This window comes from Emys orbicularis, chromosome 5 (genome assembly GCF_028017835.1).
Source record: "Emys orbicularis isolate rEmyOrb1 chromosome 5, rEmyOrb1.hap1, whole genome shotgun sequence".
In the NCBI taxonomy this organism is placed as follows: domain Eukaryota; kingdom Metazoa; phylum Chordata; order Testudines; family Emydidae; genus Emys; species Emys orbicularis.
The window spans coordinates 40,931,028-40,947,611 of NC_088687.1; the positions used below are offsets into that span (position 1 = coordinate 40,931,028).

A 16,584-nucleotide genomic window follows, 5' to 3' on the forward strand; every position below is an offset into this window, starting at 1 on the left:
GAAGTCTTCATTACTGATTATTACTATTCATGAATATATATGAGTGTGTGGTTTGGGGCGCTGATTATCCAAAACCATGTTCTGATTGGTTGGCGGGGCCTTCTGGTGATGTCACAGCCATGCACTAACTCCTGGCACTGCACAACTGGGACTTCCCTCAACAAAAAGCAACAGGAACAGCAACTGAGGAAGCTTCAGCACTGCTGCTCCTTGCACCCCTCTTGCCCACTGAACTGCCTTTAACACTGAGTTGTTTTCTTGTTTTTTGTTTTAATCTTGTCACTTTCTGGCACCCTACTGGCTGTATTGGTGAACCTGTCAGAAACCACAATAGGAAACCCAGTGCTTCAGAGTGCATCAGGCATCAGCCATTTGATACCCCATCAGGACTGCCAACAAAAAGCATTGATGGGAAACCTAATGTACCATGATAAATTGCTGGGATGGTGCTGTGTAATGCTTCTGCACTGTGCAGCATCAAAGCATTGGCCAGCATTGTGAAGTACCAATGCATTATCCACCCCTGATGGGATCAGAGGAAATTTAGTGCACTGAACACTGTGAAGACTTGAGGATATAGAGGCTTGAGTGTCTGGAACTGGGTATGATACACAGATAAATAAAGACATAAGGCCCATTAGTCATTAAGTGCTTCAGTGTCTTCATCTGCTCATGAGTTCAGTGGTCCTTCCATGAGCTAATCTTTTCACTGCTCAGTTCACTGGGAACTGCCAGTGTATCACTACCTCTGTGCACACTGGTGCCTCTGCGATCTCTGCCATCACTGGGTTTTAGGATCTGTTGATGCCTAGTCAAGGTCCTCTACCCATCACACCTCTTCCAGGTCTGTCAGTGCATTGTATCACTGCTAGTATATTGGGAGCCACCACTCCCCTCCCAGATCATTGGTGCATGGCTCTGTTGAATATTGAGAAACCATTTGGTGCATTGGAAGCTACAGTTGGCACTCCTGTCCCTTTGAATCTCTGTGTGTTACACATTGAGCCTCAAAGGGTTTGTGTTTCCCGGTGTGTGCAATTCATGAGACCAAGGTGTGCTTATCTCAAAACAGATATCACTTAATGAACCTGAGAAGTGCATACTCCTGACAAGCCTCTGAAGACACATACTTCACAAGATATCTATCTGCCTATGGTCTCCATCTATCTCCTGCCTACATTCTCCAAGCACATACCTTAGAAGACATGCAATCACAAGTCCCGTACTCCTTTTGGTGCATAACATAGGGGTGGCGTACATCACATTACTCATGTCTTGTTGATAGGCTTTGTTTCTGGTGTTGATGTTTCTGAATGCTGACACTGTGAAGCTCTACTTCCGAGCACACCCTCTAAGGGCTTGTGCTTTATCCAGAGTCTGCAATTCTCTTTTCCCATGGTGTGAACACAGAAGCTCTGATGCATCTGGCTGGTGATATTGTCTACATGTTCTTTTAGGATCCAAATTTGCAGAGTCCATAGGATATACGGTTGTGTAATACCAGCATACTGATTTGATATTCTCTACACTCTGTTTAGATTTGATCTCTCCAAGGGTCTCGTGTATGTTGAACAGTATGCATTCTAGGATAGGTCCTCAAGGGACATTGGGTTTCATATCCCTCGGTGAAAACAAACAAATGTCCATCACCGACTGACTCATTGTTTCTGCGTAAACACATCAGCAATGAACATAGTCAGTCATATCTAAATTTGCTATTGAGGACAGCATGATTAAAATGGTTATCTGATGCAGATCTATAATCAGCAAGTGACATAAAGTTTAGCCTTAGATGCATAGAAAGACTGGAATCTACCTAGCATATCCCAGCTGGACCAAATATGTAGATATGTAGCTTATATGGGGACACTACGTGAGTAGTATATTTCTTACTTATTGGACTCCTATGAGGTCCAGTATTCACCCACCTATGAACTAATGTGTAAGTTATCTTCTTTCATATCTTTATTGTTATTATTATGTTTACCCACATTGTCTAATTTTGAGGTCAGCATGTTCTTTTATTAATGAATAAAATTGTTTTTCTGATTGTTTTTCAGCACCCTGAGCACTTTTGTGTGAGGGGCACCTTATAAATTAAAATTATTATTGTTGTTATTTATTATTATAGTCAAAGATATTATAGGTAATGCAGGTATCAATGCAAATAGCTAAGATTTCCTGATAGTTTCCATTATAATAATATCTGCCTCTTATATAGAGCTTTCCATCTGTAGATCTCAAAGCACTTTACAAACCCTGTTTTCAGTTGTTTAGAGCTTTGCCAAAATTTAACCATTTGGGATGAAATTTTCCATGCCAGTCATCTGTCAGACTGAATTTTGAAGAAAATTTCAGCAAAAAGGATTCAGTCATTTATCAGAATAAGATCAGGGGGAAATACATCATTTTACCTGTGTTAAAAAATTCTTACAAGTTTGTTGAGAAGCTCTAGTGCCTCCATGCTTTGGATCAAAGACTTGAAATTTGGCACAGGAGTTGCCTTGATGCCAGGGATGTAACTTTTGACAATCCTGTGAAAATCTACACAAATTTGGTCAAGTTTTGAGCCTCTGGAAATTTCCACTCAGTAGAGCCTGAACATTCCATCTGTATTGGGCATGCTTCATCTCAGAGCTGCAAGGGGCAGAGTAGGACTTTCTCTGCAATTGCTGCTCCTGACAGACAGGGGCTGCTGAAGTGCTAGGCCCAGAAACTGAGAGGAGGAAATCAGTCTATCCTGTTTTATCATTGACCCCACTGCTGGCATCTGGCCAGCAAAGAGGAAAATTAAGAGAGGCCTAAGGGTAGGGGCTAAGGCTAAACTGGGACAAGGAGCCAAAAGGGGAGAAACTAGGATGAGGAACTGAATGGAGGGACCAGGATGGGGCATGGAGGAATTGGAGTGGGAGACAGCCTGAAACTGGGGCAGACTGGAGGGGCAAGGCACGGAAGAGGTCAGGCAGGAAAAGGTTGCTAGTAGAGTACACTTCCCTCAGAATCTGGTATAGAATATAGGACTCCTGGGGGCTTGTCTGTACAAACACTTAGCTTGCGGCAAGCTGGGTTTTAAATCTTACCCCGCATTAGCCTGGCATGCACTGAGTGTCCATGTGGACCTTGCTGCCTCGCACTTAAAGTTTCCTAGTGCACTGTGATCTCCTGTTTCAAAGCAGGGTAGATCAAAGTGCATTAGGGAACTTCTAGTACACGGCAGCAAGGTCCACATGGACATTCAGTGTGCGGCTGGCTAATGCAAGGTAGATTTACAGCCGAGCTTGCAGTAAATTAGGCTTTTGTTTAGAGAAGCCCCAAGGTTTAGCATTCCTCAGCTGTCAGCAAAGAGCTGTGAAACCCACTCACAAAATGTGTGCCTCTTATCCTTTTAGAGATGCTCATGTAGCAGATGTAGCACAACCTGCTACTACTATCAGTCTGTTAGCTCAAGTGGCAGAGGTCTGTGCTGTGGATCTAAAGGTTCTAACCTTACTGATGAAGCATGTGGGAGTCAATATGGTTCTACATGGTGGAATTTCTGTTTTTCAGTTTGCTTTTTTAAAAATCTAGGAAATTACATACAAAACCACTACAATAAAAGAACCTTAAGGTTGCAAGGCTAGCACTCAAAAGTTAGGAAATGCCAGAATTAAATTTGACCATGCAACTAATTCGGTACCCTGTGCATAGGAATTATGATACAATCTTTAATTATATGAACACATGCTATTTATTCCACAGAACTGCTGCCTCACTCAGTCCCTTCATTCACTCGCCAGTCATCCTCCCCTAAACCACTCCCTAGTCCCAGTTCATTCAGCCATCTCCACTAAATCTAAAAACAAGTTATGATCAGAAGTAGAGAGTAGCAGGAAGCTAGGAGAAACTTGCTTTGTGTGCAACAAGCTCTACTTCACTTGTGATGGCAACCTCTGATGGGGGGGGGAAACGGTCTTTGAAGAGTTGTGAGTGAACCAGCTCTACGGTCACAAAAAGCAGCTTTTCCACAGGGAAAATGACTGGTTGTCGAGCAGCCAATCTGAACCGGACGATTAGCCATCTCCTATCCACTGTGCACCACAGCAGCTTCAGCTGCCACTATTTAGTCATGATGGATCATGGGCACAAGAAGAAATTAGTGTGTGGCAAAGGATGAGAGAGCTGAGTGCTTTCTTCAGCAGTGACCATAACTGTCAATGAATTGATTGATACTCAGAAAAAAGAGCACACATATGGCTCAGAATATCTTCCTCTCGTTTTATATGTGGGGGTGCGGGTGTTGCAGCTTATTTTTTCCAGATATATTAGCTTTCATTTTGTCAGGATGAATCTCATTTAATTTCCTGCTGATATTTGTAATCTCACTAGGTGCTTCAGCATTATTTCTCTGTCCTCAGTGGTGCTCACAACAACTTCCAATATAATTTCATTTCAGAATTAATTAGTGTGTCATTTACCCTTCTCCCAGATCATTAATGATGATAAATAAGACCAGACCTGTTACCATTCCCTGGGGCACCTCTTTTCCTCTTAATGAATGAGCTTGACATAGGTGAAAGTTTTAGTTTGAAGCTTGAAATATGATGAATTTTAAATACAGTATTATTTTATTTTTGCAGTTGCTAATTATTGATGGACAGCAGCTGAGAAGTGACCCAGCTACCGTGATGGATGAAGTGCAGAAGTTTCTGGGAGTTTCTCCTCATTATAATTACTCTGAAGCCCTAACGTGAGTTCATTCATAATTAATGTAATGGAATATTAGCAATGGAGTGATTTAAAAAGGAAATAATCATGCAACTGTAGTTTTGTATAAAGAGTCTGAAAAGAATGGGTTGCAATATTCCCTGTAAATTATAATTTGCTGTTATTCATTGAATTTTTGTACATCTAAATGTATAATGTGTGTATGTGAATGCGTGCTCAGCACTCCTCAGACAAACCTCGGCACCTTGCAAGATTAGGTTGATGAGACATTTGTTGGCTGTAACAAAATGGTGTTGGTTCTATAAGCAAAATCAATACAAATTAATAGCCACTAATACTCCTCTGACTAATTTTGCATGCAAGTCCTATTACTAAGGCTAGTGTGGGCAACAATATGTATTTTTCAATGTCTTTACCCTCTTCAATTTCCATGGAAAAATCTGGACTTGCTTATGTGCTGATTAGACATGAAAAGTACATTTTTCTTTCTTGCACGCTTTCAAACTGCTGTCCAAGTAATCGTTAACAACATGTGGAAAGAATGCAACTCAGAAGGATTATATTTTCTGTTAATTATGTATTGAGCCAGGCATTAAACATGGTGTTTAAATATTACAGAGATGGACACCTGACAGATAAAACAAGTATTGGTTTGTGAAAATTGTGTTTGGATTTTGGATGGATAAAAGAGAGAGATGCCTTTGCATCTCTTTCCTCAGCAGCAAAAGATTCACCATGCGTAAACAGAATGGACAGAAGGCTGGTTTTCCTTCACATTCAATTACAGGAGACTCAACAATATCAGTGTCAGGAATGTAAAATCTACTTTCTGTATAATAAACACCTATGTAAACAAATCCTTTGGATTCAGACATTTAGATTCACTTGCCCTTAAAATAAGATTGATAACCTTAGGCTGCTCTTTTGAATGTGAGCCCATTGTCTGTTTTTATAAGAAGCTCTCAGAAAAGAATTCTTTTCTTTCCTAGACATTTCTCTGTTTAATGCTTTCAGACAGTTGTGCTCTGTTCCTTTTTGTGGCGTATGTAGCAAAACAGATTTTATCTTTCATGAGATAAAGTCAAGTGTATTATACAGACATAATGGACCCAATTCATCCCTGGAAGTAACTCTATTGAAAGCTCTGTTTCTTTGTACACCAAAGGCCTTGACCTGGATGCTGTGAATTATTATTCTGCATCTAATTCTGCAGCAGGCTTTTCCTTCTTGTCTACCCTTGAACACAGATAATGTTCATTTAGCATAACTGAGATTCAGGCAACTTTTTCCATTACTTTGACCCCAATTCATCCTGGTATAGCTCCATTTAAATCAGTTTAGTTATACCAGTAATGAATTTGGCCCTCTATGTCATTTGGTAATTGATATATATGGTAGAAAATTCCCATCTCTACTTGTACCTACAAAATTGCAATAGTGTAATATGAAATAAAAATATAGGTTATTTATCCAATGAACTCAAAACATTTTACACCCTTTAATTAATCTTCACAAAGCCCTTTGAGGTTGGTAAATATTATGCTGCCCAGTTTACAGAAGGTTCGATGGAAACACTGAGAAGTGAATGGTAGACTAGTAATTGTAGACTCTGTAGTGATGGACATTGTATAAAAACAAACACTTGCCTAATGGCACACAGTCAGTGACAAAGCCAGAAGAACCCAGGAGTGCTGGTTGCCAGTCTTCTGCTCCACCCATTAGATCATGCTAGAAGATATTTTCTAGCCGTAGTTTGAGGTTGATGAATTTATCCTTAAAACAAGCTGGCTGGCAATATTAGTATTTCTATCAAGCAATTAAATGTCTTGGGATATCAGTCTTTTTATTAACTGTGGGCTTTGTTTGATGCTATCACTTTTATACTATGATTTGTCATGAATTTATACTATCACTCTGCTGTCATTTGAGAGGATGTTCCTGTGGATGAATTGTCTTTTTTCACAAAACAGCTTTTAATTAACTTTGTGTGAACATACTGCACCATTGATACTTCAACAAATGCTGTCCCACAGATTAAATTACAAATGTCTCTGTTCTTTAGGGTAGACCCAATTTACGATTTCCCCACTCCTGGGCAGCTCCACATCCTATGATAGTGGATTGTGGGTTCCTTTCATCCACATGCACTGAACTGACCATCTCCAGGAACAGTCAAGGTGGTGCACAGCCATTTTATGCAGCAATTGAAGGCAACTGTACCCCTTACAGATACATGAACTGAGCTGAAGATTTGTCTCTAAGCCTTGAAATGAGAGGGTTTTTTGGTGGAAGACTAGTTTTAACCATGCAGATGTTTAACTGTGCAGATATACTCTGGTTTCTGCAGGTCAGATGGAAATTTAACAAAAAAGATTTCATAAAATGAATAACACTTCAATAATCCACCTATCTTGGATAATTTAAAGGCACTTTGCTTCGTGATGTACATGGGATCCACTATAATTGCTCACTTCTGGAAATTTGACTCCCATGAATCTTTGTCAATACTTATTGCATATAGTTTCTCATGCAATCAAAACAGGTGTTACCTGTGTCCATGCTATGCCAAAGCTGTGCCCTTGATCAGTCATGTACAACTCCCATTGACATCAAAGAAGGGCATGATATGGCCCTTGAAATGTGCTCTAAAATATATGATCAGTTCAACCGTGTCCAGATATAGCTCCATTGACATTATTTATTAGTATTGTTTGATTTGATCTATAAAAGACACAAACCACCTATCCAGATCTCTAGCTCAAACACAGTTCATGTCTGTACACAAACATGTATATTTTGTTCTGGCTTGGTGACTATCCTGGCTGGCTGCATAGAGAAGTCATGTCAAAATAAGCATGTGCATATAATATTGATGCAAAGAGCTCTTAAGATGTGCTTATCTATGCTGTGAATCACTAATTATCAGGGCCGGCTCTGGCTTTTTTGCCGCCCCAGGCAAAAAAGCCTCCCGCCCCCCTCTCCCCGCCCCCCGGCGGGGAGCGGAGCAGGGGAGGGCACCGAGCCCAGCCGCGGCCCCGCTCTCCCCGGCCGGCCGGAGCGCTGGGGGAGGGCGGCGAGCCCGCCATGGCCCCGCTCTCCCCAGCCGGCCGGAGCACCAGGGGGAGGGCGGAGAGCCCGGCCGCGGCCCCGCTCTCCCCAGCCGGCTGGAGCACCAGGGGGAGGGCGGCGAGCCCGCCGTGGCCCCGCTCTCCCCAGCTGGCCGGAGCACCAGGGGGAGGGCGGAGAGCCCGGCCGCGGCCCCGCTCTCCCCAGCCGGCTGGAGCGCCAGGGGAGGGCGGCGAGCCCACCGCGGCCCCACTCTCCCCGGCCGGCCGGAGCGCCGGGGGAGGGCGGCGAGCCCACCGCGGCCCCGCTCTCCCCGGTCGGCCGGAGCGCCGGGGGAGGGCGGCAAGCCTGGCCGCGGCCCCGCTCTCCCCAGGTGAGCGCCGCCCCCCTCCAGGTGCCACCCCAAGCACATGCTTGGAGGGCTGGTGCCTGGAGCCGGCCCTGCTAATTATGCTGGCAAAGAGGAGAGAGGACTCTAAGAAACCAGTTCTACTCCCACTGGGAGTTTTGACATTGACATTGATGGAAGCAAGATAGGGTCCATATACCTTGTGAATTAAAAATAAGGCACTTTAATGTTAACATTACTGTACAGCCAAAGCCCCTGATAATATCATCACTGTGGAATCTCACTGTGAGGTACATCATCACACCTTTAGTCCATTGCTAGACTGACATTGGTGTAATTTCAAAAGCCTGAGAAAATATACTGGGGGCCGGGGGAACCATAGAGAGACTTTGTTTATTTCTCTGGGGTGCCAATAGGTAAGGGAGAAGCCCGGCTGGAGTCCCGCATCTGCAGGTCTGAGCAAGGGCAGACACCATATCTTGGGTTCCAGGCTCTAAGTGTCCACGGGTGGGCTGGGGGAGGAAGAGCAGGGCTCCAAGGGGAGATCCAGCCCTCAGGAGGAAAATCTCTTCACCGCAACAGTAATCATCACAACCCCCTGAACCCAATTGTTTGTCATCATCAGTTTCTGTTTTCTTCAGATTAAACAATGGCCATTCATCCTCCCTAGTGTTTGGTTTACTCCATTTTTCTCACACAACTGCATCACTGCCAGCCTCATTCTTTCTGTCTTCCATGCTCCTCAACAGCCTTTTCTTCCATCTCACTCCTTTCTTCTTCCTGTCTCCCCTTCCCCTACTCCATGCTCAGTCTCGCCCATCCTTTCCTTTTTCTGCTGCCTTACTCCTATTAACTTACCCCATCCTGTCCTCCCCCTAGCCCCACTCCTGCTTACCATAATATAGTCACTTTGGGCCTGACTCTGCCACCCTTACTCACAGTGAGGAGTACCTTATTCTGTAAGTAGTCACATAGATTTCCATGGAACTAATGGACAAATAAAGTACTATTCAAGATGAGTAATGGTTGCAGAAGTTGACCCTTAGCTTGTATGTTGTATCCCTTTTTCTCACCCTGTGTCTGTCTTGTCTATTTAGATTGTGAGCTCTTCAGGACAAGGATTGTGCCTTCTTATGTGGTTTGTAGAGCCCCCAATGAAATGGCGCACCAATCCTGTACAGCATCTTTGGGTGCTTCTGCAATTTAAACATTAACTATAAATAAAATTAAATAGGGTCTATATGTGCCTAGATTCAATGGGATCTGTGGTCAGTTATGTGTGCCCTAGAAATCTATAGGGATAGCTAGCTAGCCTGTTATTCTTTATTCTTTCCTCCAAAGAAAAGCATAATTTGCATTAGTGCTAAGGGGTATCCTGCCTGAATAACAAGGAGAAAGTGGACCCGAAATATTAAGTTGCTGAAGTGATAAAAAAATCTTAGACTGAACATATTTGATCTGTTTGCTGAATTTCAGGTTCGATTCACATAAAGGTTTCTGGTGTCAACTCCTGGAAGAAGGAAAAACCAAGTGTCTTGGAAAGAGCAAAGGCAGAAAATACCCTCCTATGGATTCAGAGGTAAACCATTGTTCTTCTGAGGCAATACAGCATTTGAATGGCTTTTAGGAGTGCCTCACTCACACCCGTGGGACACTCCATTGACAAAATTATAACAAGAACAAGAGGATAAAATTAACAACCTATAGTTTATTTGTACTAACTCTCCCTACAGCTGAGGCCTTTCTGATACCATGTACCACATGATCGTTTTTCAACCTTTTGTATAAAGGGTGAGCATAAAGGCCAAGATGTCTCCAAATTAACTTACCCTGAAATTGTTTTTTAAACATTTTCTTCATATTGAAAAACCTAGTTGCTCTCAAAAAGCTTCAACACAGTTAAAATCCCAGCCCCTCAGCTGAGCGACCCACACCAGCAACAAGCTCAAAACACATGGTTTGTTGCAGTCATGATCAGATGTGTAAATGTGGGGCTGTCCTCTGTTCTTCCAGTCTGTTTCATTCTTGACTTGTCACATGTTCTCGTGGCAGTTCATTTTTAAGATCAATTAATTTTGGTATCTATCAATTTTGAAAATTTTCCTTCAGAAATGTTCAGATAAAGTTACTTTCACAGGCCTGATAGCTGACGTCCACATTCCCACTTCTGCACAGAGGAGGGGAAGAAATCTCAGCAAGCATTTGGAGCCTCTGTTTTTACTCTGGCCTTCTCATACTGAACTCCCACTTAACTTAGTCTGAATGAAACCTGAGTGAAGAGCTCAAGACTTGGTCAGTAGTAAGTACTATTGTACTTACTTATTGTACTGTAGGCCTGATTTTATTCTGATGCTGGTGTAAATCAGGAGTAACTCTTGTGAGAGGAGAATCAGCCTCTGTGGGGTATTTTACTTATTTGTATTATGTTTGTCTATCCTAAACGTCTCTGAAAAATGTAAATACCTGAATAACAAAACCTGAAATACTATGGGGTTATATTCTGCCCTCAGTTACACTAATGTAAACTCAGAGTAGTTTATTGACTCCAGAGTTACTCTGGATCTATACAGATGTATCTGAGATCAGACTCTGATCAGTTTCTTTGGTTTTGATGAACAGTTTAGAAATTAACTGTATATCTACTAAAATAATCCCCTGCAGCTCAGCTGCTAAATAGAGTATAGATGCTGTGTGCAATAATACATAGTATAGGAGAAAGTATACAGCACAGAAGAAAACATGGCATAGTTTAGATACAGGTAAAACAAACTGCAAAACTCAAAATCCATAGCATCTACAGTACAATATTTTACTAAATAAAAATGTCTGCTTTTTTATCCATCAGTGTAGGGCTTTTCTGTCAAGCTACTACAGAGATCACAATGTGGAACTGTCAAAACTCCTGCACAAATTGGGACAACCCCTGCCATCATGGCTGAGACAGGAACTACAGAAAGTGAGATAGCATTGAGAGGAAGCTTCTTGAAATCTCTCTTCCACACTTCAGTCATCTTACCTAAAGCCTTCAATAGCTACCAGAAGGCAGGGGTAAAATATACCTCTTCAAAAGAGAATAAAAGAATGAAGTTCTTTCCATATGCTGGCATGTGGATGGTGAAAATGTTTGTGTCTCTTAGAACTCTGGAGGCCTGCAGGCTTTCTCGTTGCCATTTCTGGGCCTGTGGAATTGTTGTAAACTACTGTGCGCACATGTGGAAGTCAATAGCAACTGGTATAAGCTTTAAAAGCAAAGCTACACAACTGTCCAATTTCATAGTAAATATTTACACTTTTATATTCGAACTTAGGAGTGTTGTGTCTCATGTAAGTTTTGTAGCACATTGTTTGCCTGCTCATGGTTTTTCATACTTTTTGATTATTATGATGTGTCTTATACAAAACAAAAAACAAAACTAAGAAAACCCTGTATAACATACAATGGCCAAATCTACTCCTGCCTTTGGAATCTGCTTACCAAATTTTGAACTTAAAATAAATGAACACAGTTGAGGAGTACAAACACATGTTGCTTAGGTGTAAACAACAGGACAGAATATGTATTGTGAGCCAAATCCTGAAGCCACAGGCTAAAACACTGTAGCAAGAAATGATGTAAGAAATATGGCCCTGCTCTGTGAGGAGGAAACCATAGTGTGCTGTGGATCCCTTTCAAGTTCAGAATCTATGCTTTTAAATACTGCACCTCCATACATAGTCTGCTGAAACAGCAACACAAAGGACTATAGACTATTCTGAACAGAGACTATTATATGTTTAAGAAGAAATCTAATTAGATATATGAAGCACAAAGTTAAAAAAGAAATTTACATTGTAATAATCTGAGTGTTAAACTTATATGACTGTGAACCAAACCATAGCAATGCAATGAACAAATGACCTGAGTAGATCTTTCACACCTAGCTCCTGTGAGTTGCAAGTTATGGGGCCTAGATTCTGATCTCACACTGCTGTAAATGAGGAGTAACTCCAGTGAAATCAGTAGACTTATATCAGTGAAAAACTGGTGTGAGAATAGAAACAGACCTATATTAAGATTGCCTTAATTTACAATTTATCTTGTCCTGGTTTTTGGTGTGTTGAATTTTATGTATTTATTTGATGTGTGTTTCCCAAAACTCCTCTTATACTGACTGAAAAGTGGTGGCATCTCTCAATGCCTTCCAATTTAATACATGCAAGTTGCAAAAACGTACTTCTTTCCCCAGGGAGATATATATTTTAAAAGTTTTGTAATAAAATTAATGAGTAAGTTAAATAAAAATTAATACAGTGTGCAGTCATGATATAGAATTAGGCTCCAGTACTGCAAACACTTAAGTATATCTTTAAGTTTACACAGTGTGAGTACTCTCAGCTAAACAGCACGCCTACTTAAACATGTGAGACCAGGGCATAATTATTAATGCTTCAAAAAATTAGGAAAGAGATCACTAAAAATATGAGCCAAATTTAGCCCTCATGTTACTCCACTGAAATATGGCTCAATGTGTTTTAAAAATGCATGACAGCTAATGAATAAATACCCAAAGTCAAAAAATGGGCATGGTAGGTGACCCCTGCTCCCTATATATACTATTGTTCCAAATTTGATGCTTGGTTCTGTAACTATATTTGCTTTAAAATGGGCAGTTAAAAAGTACATCAAATGGTGGAAAGCTTTTCTATGTAGTGTTTGTCATAAACCATACAATTTAATTTTTATAGTAATGGGACGGAAACCAGTTTATTGTTCACTAAATAGAAAACAGATATTGAGATCCTTATTGTAATTCTAACTTGTAAGTTTTTTTACTCGTGGACTTTGTCTTTGCAATACATAATTTTGATAGGCCTATAAAGAAAAATATCTAGGCAAATTTGCTGTGTATAAAGATATACATTACTCAGCACATTATTGCATAAAGGAGTATGCATGGTTAACAACAAGGATCTAGTAGAGTAGACATTCTATAAGTTGAACATCATAATTATTTATAGAAAGAATGAAAAAATCTTCTCACTTTCTGTCATGTGCTTTAGGTCCAAAATTTGACTTTTCTTCAAATTCTTTTAATTTAGTAAAAGATACCCTCTGGACACTGAATATCTACAAAAGAAAAATCCTTTGCATGTGTAAAGAGTTGATGTGACCTGCAAATGTCTATATGGATTTGTAACAACTAAGATGTTAATGTTAATCATGGTGGAAAACACCTACGGTGATGCTCTAGTAGCCCCACTGACTTCAATAGGGTCCTTTCATTCTTAGTGTACATCTGATGTACCATCACCAAAACATTAAAAAAAACAAACCACTATTTTGTAGGAACTGCACAAAGCTTGTGTTTTGTGCTCTGGTGCTACAGTTACTCTGCTCTCTTTAAAGCAGCAATTACATAAGCATTTTGGGGCCAGATCATGCTCCCAAGATTGCTATGTATGGAGGGGAACCTCTTTGCACAGATGTCAACCATCCTCTGTGCTTTAGGGATGGAGCTCACACACATTTATAGCACAGCCCTTTCTTTCTAGGACACCACAAAGGGCTCTCTGCATGGTCTAGTTCTGGGGGGGAGGGGAGGAGGTAAGGAGTGGCCAGCATGAGGATGTGTGGCAGCCCCAGGTTGGATGGGGCTTGGGTGTGGACTGGAATATGCATATTACCTTTTTTCTAGTCCCAGCTAATTTACACAGATAAGGTAATATATTCTAGAGCTGTAGACCCTGTTTTGCAGAGCCTCCTGATGAGATGTGGGAAGGAATGCCTCTCTAAATGGAGACCCTTTGGCAGCCATGGCCAGGCAAATAGCTGGTAGTAAAGCTCCATTTCATCCCTATTATCAGGGAGCATGGGGACTGTCAGGGGCACAGAGCACAGGATCTCCACATTGATTTCAGTGGGGGTTCTGCCTGAGTAAATACTATAAACAAAAGTATTTGGCCTTTTGTCCTCAGAATTGTGCATTGCACAGGGCCTGATCCTGAAATCCTTATTGTTCAAAACTCCTATTTTGACAATGCCTGAGAAAAGTCTGCAGGATCAAGCTCTTTAGATAGCATTAACTTCTTGTGCACTAGAAATATTATTATTGTGGCACTTAAAAACAGTGGATAGTAAAGGCAAATGGATAGTGTTCTTTGAGTTTACAAAGGTATTTATTGCTCTGATTTGCAGATATATTTGGGGGTGACATTTTTTGTATGAGCCCTAAAAGGGAATAAATGCACCTACCCATAGTTTTTCCTCAGAAATATTCTGTTAAAATATGTTTTTACAATATTCAGCAAAAGCCTGCAAAAAAAAGTAAAAACAACATTTTTTCAGGACCAGACAAGTTATTTATGAACAAGGAGTCTCAGCAAGGCATGCAGACTCCAGACTTTATGTCAGTGGTTCTCAAACTTTTGTACTGGTGACCCCTTTCACACAACAAGCCTCTGAGTGCAACCCCCTTATAAATTAAAAACACTTTTTTATATATTTAACACCATTATAAATGCTGGAGGCAAAGTGGGGTTTGGAGTGGAGGCTGACAGCTCGCGATCCCCCACGTAAGAACCTTGTTTGACGCCCAGTTTGAGAACCCCTGCTTTATGTACAATAGCTGAAATCTGAAAATAATGGGATACACGAGTAAAGCTGAGCAAATAATTCATAAAAAAATATTTATTTGACCAAGTTTAGCTTATTTTAAGCTCATCACTTATCTACAAGCGGACTGCAGTTTCTTCAAATGCATTTTCATAAATATCCTACCAACTTTAATATTTTTTTTAATTTACTGATTGTGAAACATTTATTGCAAATATTTGATAGTCAGGCTTAGTTGATTAGTTGTGATTGGTCAGATAAGGCATGTGGTATGATTTCTGTTCCCTGGTTAGATGAGTGTGCAAGGAATTCCTACACAAATACTTGTCTGTGTGGAGTTTAACTTGTTTTCTGCAAATATTCATGTATTTGACTTTGAAATTTGCTTTCCACAAACATCTGTGGTAGTAAAATTCAATGCATGATTGTTTGCAGAAAGTGAACATAAAGGGGCATAAATTTAGATGATGTAAATTCATTTGACTGTTTCAATAAACATTCATGAAAGTGCTACAGTATTTTCCCAGCTCCACATTTGAGAAAAGAATGAGTTTAACTGATTTGCAGGCTAGCTTGTACAGAATACCCTTTTTCTTTGCTTAAAAATGTGAAACTTCCTCAGGAAGAAATTAAATAGATATTTCAGTGTTTATAGACGTAATATTCTTGTCATTCACATTGAATGAAAATTTCTGGAAACATTTTTCTCAACGTTTTTTAAAATTAAAAAAACTGAATATTATTCTGATAGTGGCATGATATCTGATGTGCAACAATAAACTCTGATAAGAAAACGTACTGCCATGTAGTAGTGATTTTATGTTCACAAAAGTTCTCTTCTTCCAGTTTTTTTGGCAGCTATTGTACCTTGACTTTGAGATACAATACAGTTCAGAAGCACAGTAGTTGCATGAAAGATTTTCTAAAAGAAAAATATTGCTTATTCTGTCAGTATGTGGATATTACTGCTCTGTGCAGCTGCTTTTTTACTGCCTTTGCTTGTTGATTACTTTTTATATAGCTTGTGCCAGAAGCTGCAAGTGTGCTACAGTAACATTTTCAGATCTTTATATACAGAGCAAGAGAGCGCTATTAAAAGTATTTGCCCCTAGGTGAGGTTTGGAGGAACACTGTTCTCTAGTTGAGACATTCCAACAGCCTTGGTAGACAGGAGGGAGCGTTAGAAAAATCCATAAAAATTACTATAAAATTAATATTACCAAAGAAAAATTCTGTACTATCAACTACTTGAGGTCAGAAAAGCACTCTAGATGTGATGGTACCTGGCCAAACAGAAGCTTATAGTGTTGTCTTGGGGCGACACAGAAAATATTAACATGATACAGTCTGCTCATTATGGGGAAGTGATGTAACCTACTATAAAATGTTTGGGTTTCTTTTAAATTAACTACAATTACTTTAATTGGATAATAAAAAAAAACAGTAAAGTAACAACACAAATGTACTAAGTTAGCACAATCAGAGTGTTTTGCTTACAAGCAGCATCCGGCCATTCTTAGACTCAAGTCACCAACTCAGCTAACACTGCCATTTGACAGATCTTTCAATTTTGCCAGTCCAGAATGTTCCAGACCTGAAAGGTGCATCAAACACCTTTCTTAATGCTCCATGCTCCACCTGAATGAAGAGGGTAAAATTAGCAGGATCAGAAAGGAAGACTCACAAGAGAAGAGAAAAAATAAATGAGGGCAGCCAAGGGCTAGAGAAAACAGAATGAGAAACACAAGAACTTTAAAAAAAAGAGAAATGGAGGAGGTATATAGGGAAGACATAACATAAAGGGATTGAATCTGAGTGGTGCCAAGCACCGTCAACTACCACTTGCATCAATGAGAATTGTGGCTCAGCGCTG

The 16,584-nt window shown here is 40.4% G+C and overlaps 1 protein-coding gene across 3 annotated transcripts in view; it reads left to right on the top strand.

Moving 5' to 3' along the window:
• Positions 1-11,536, top strand: part of LOC135879032 (bifunctional heparan sulfate N-deacetylase/N-sulfotransferase 3) — a 96,478-nt gene extending 84,942 nt beyond the window's left edge. For 2 of the 3 annotated variants that reach the window (XM_065404836.1, XM_065404837.1), the window contains 3 exons: positions 4,617-4,726; positions 9,596-9,698; positions 10,965-11,084. In XM_065404836.1, the coding sequence (XP_065260908.1) occupies positions 4,617-4,726; positions 9,596-9,698; positions 10,965-11,084 (333 nt within the window). Of the gene's footprint in view, positions 1-4,616; positions 4,727-9,595; positions 9,699-10,964 lie in introns of all 3 variants that reach the window. The other variant, XM_065404835.1, reaches the window with a different exon arrangement.
• Positions 11,537-16,584: the final 5,048 nt, after the last annotated feature.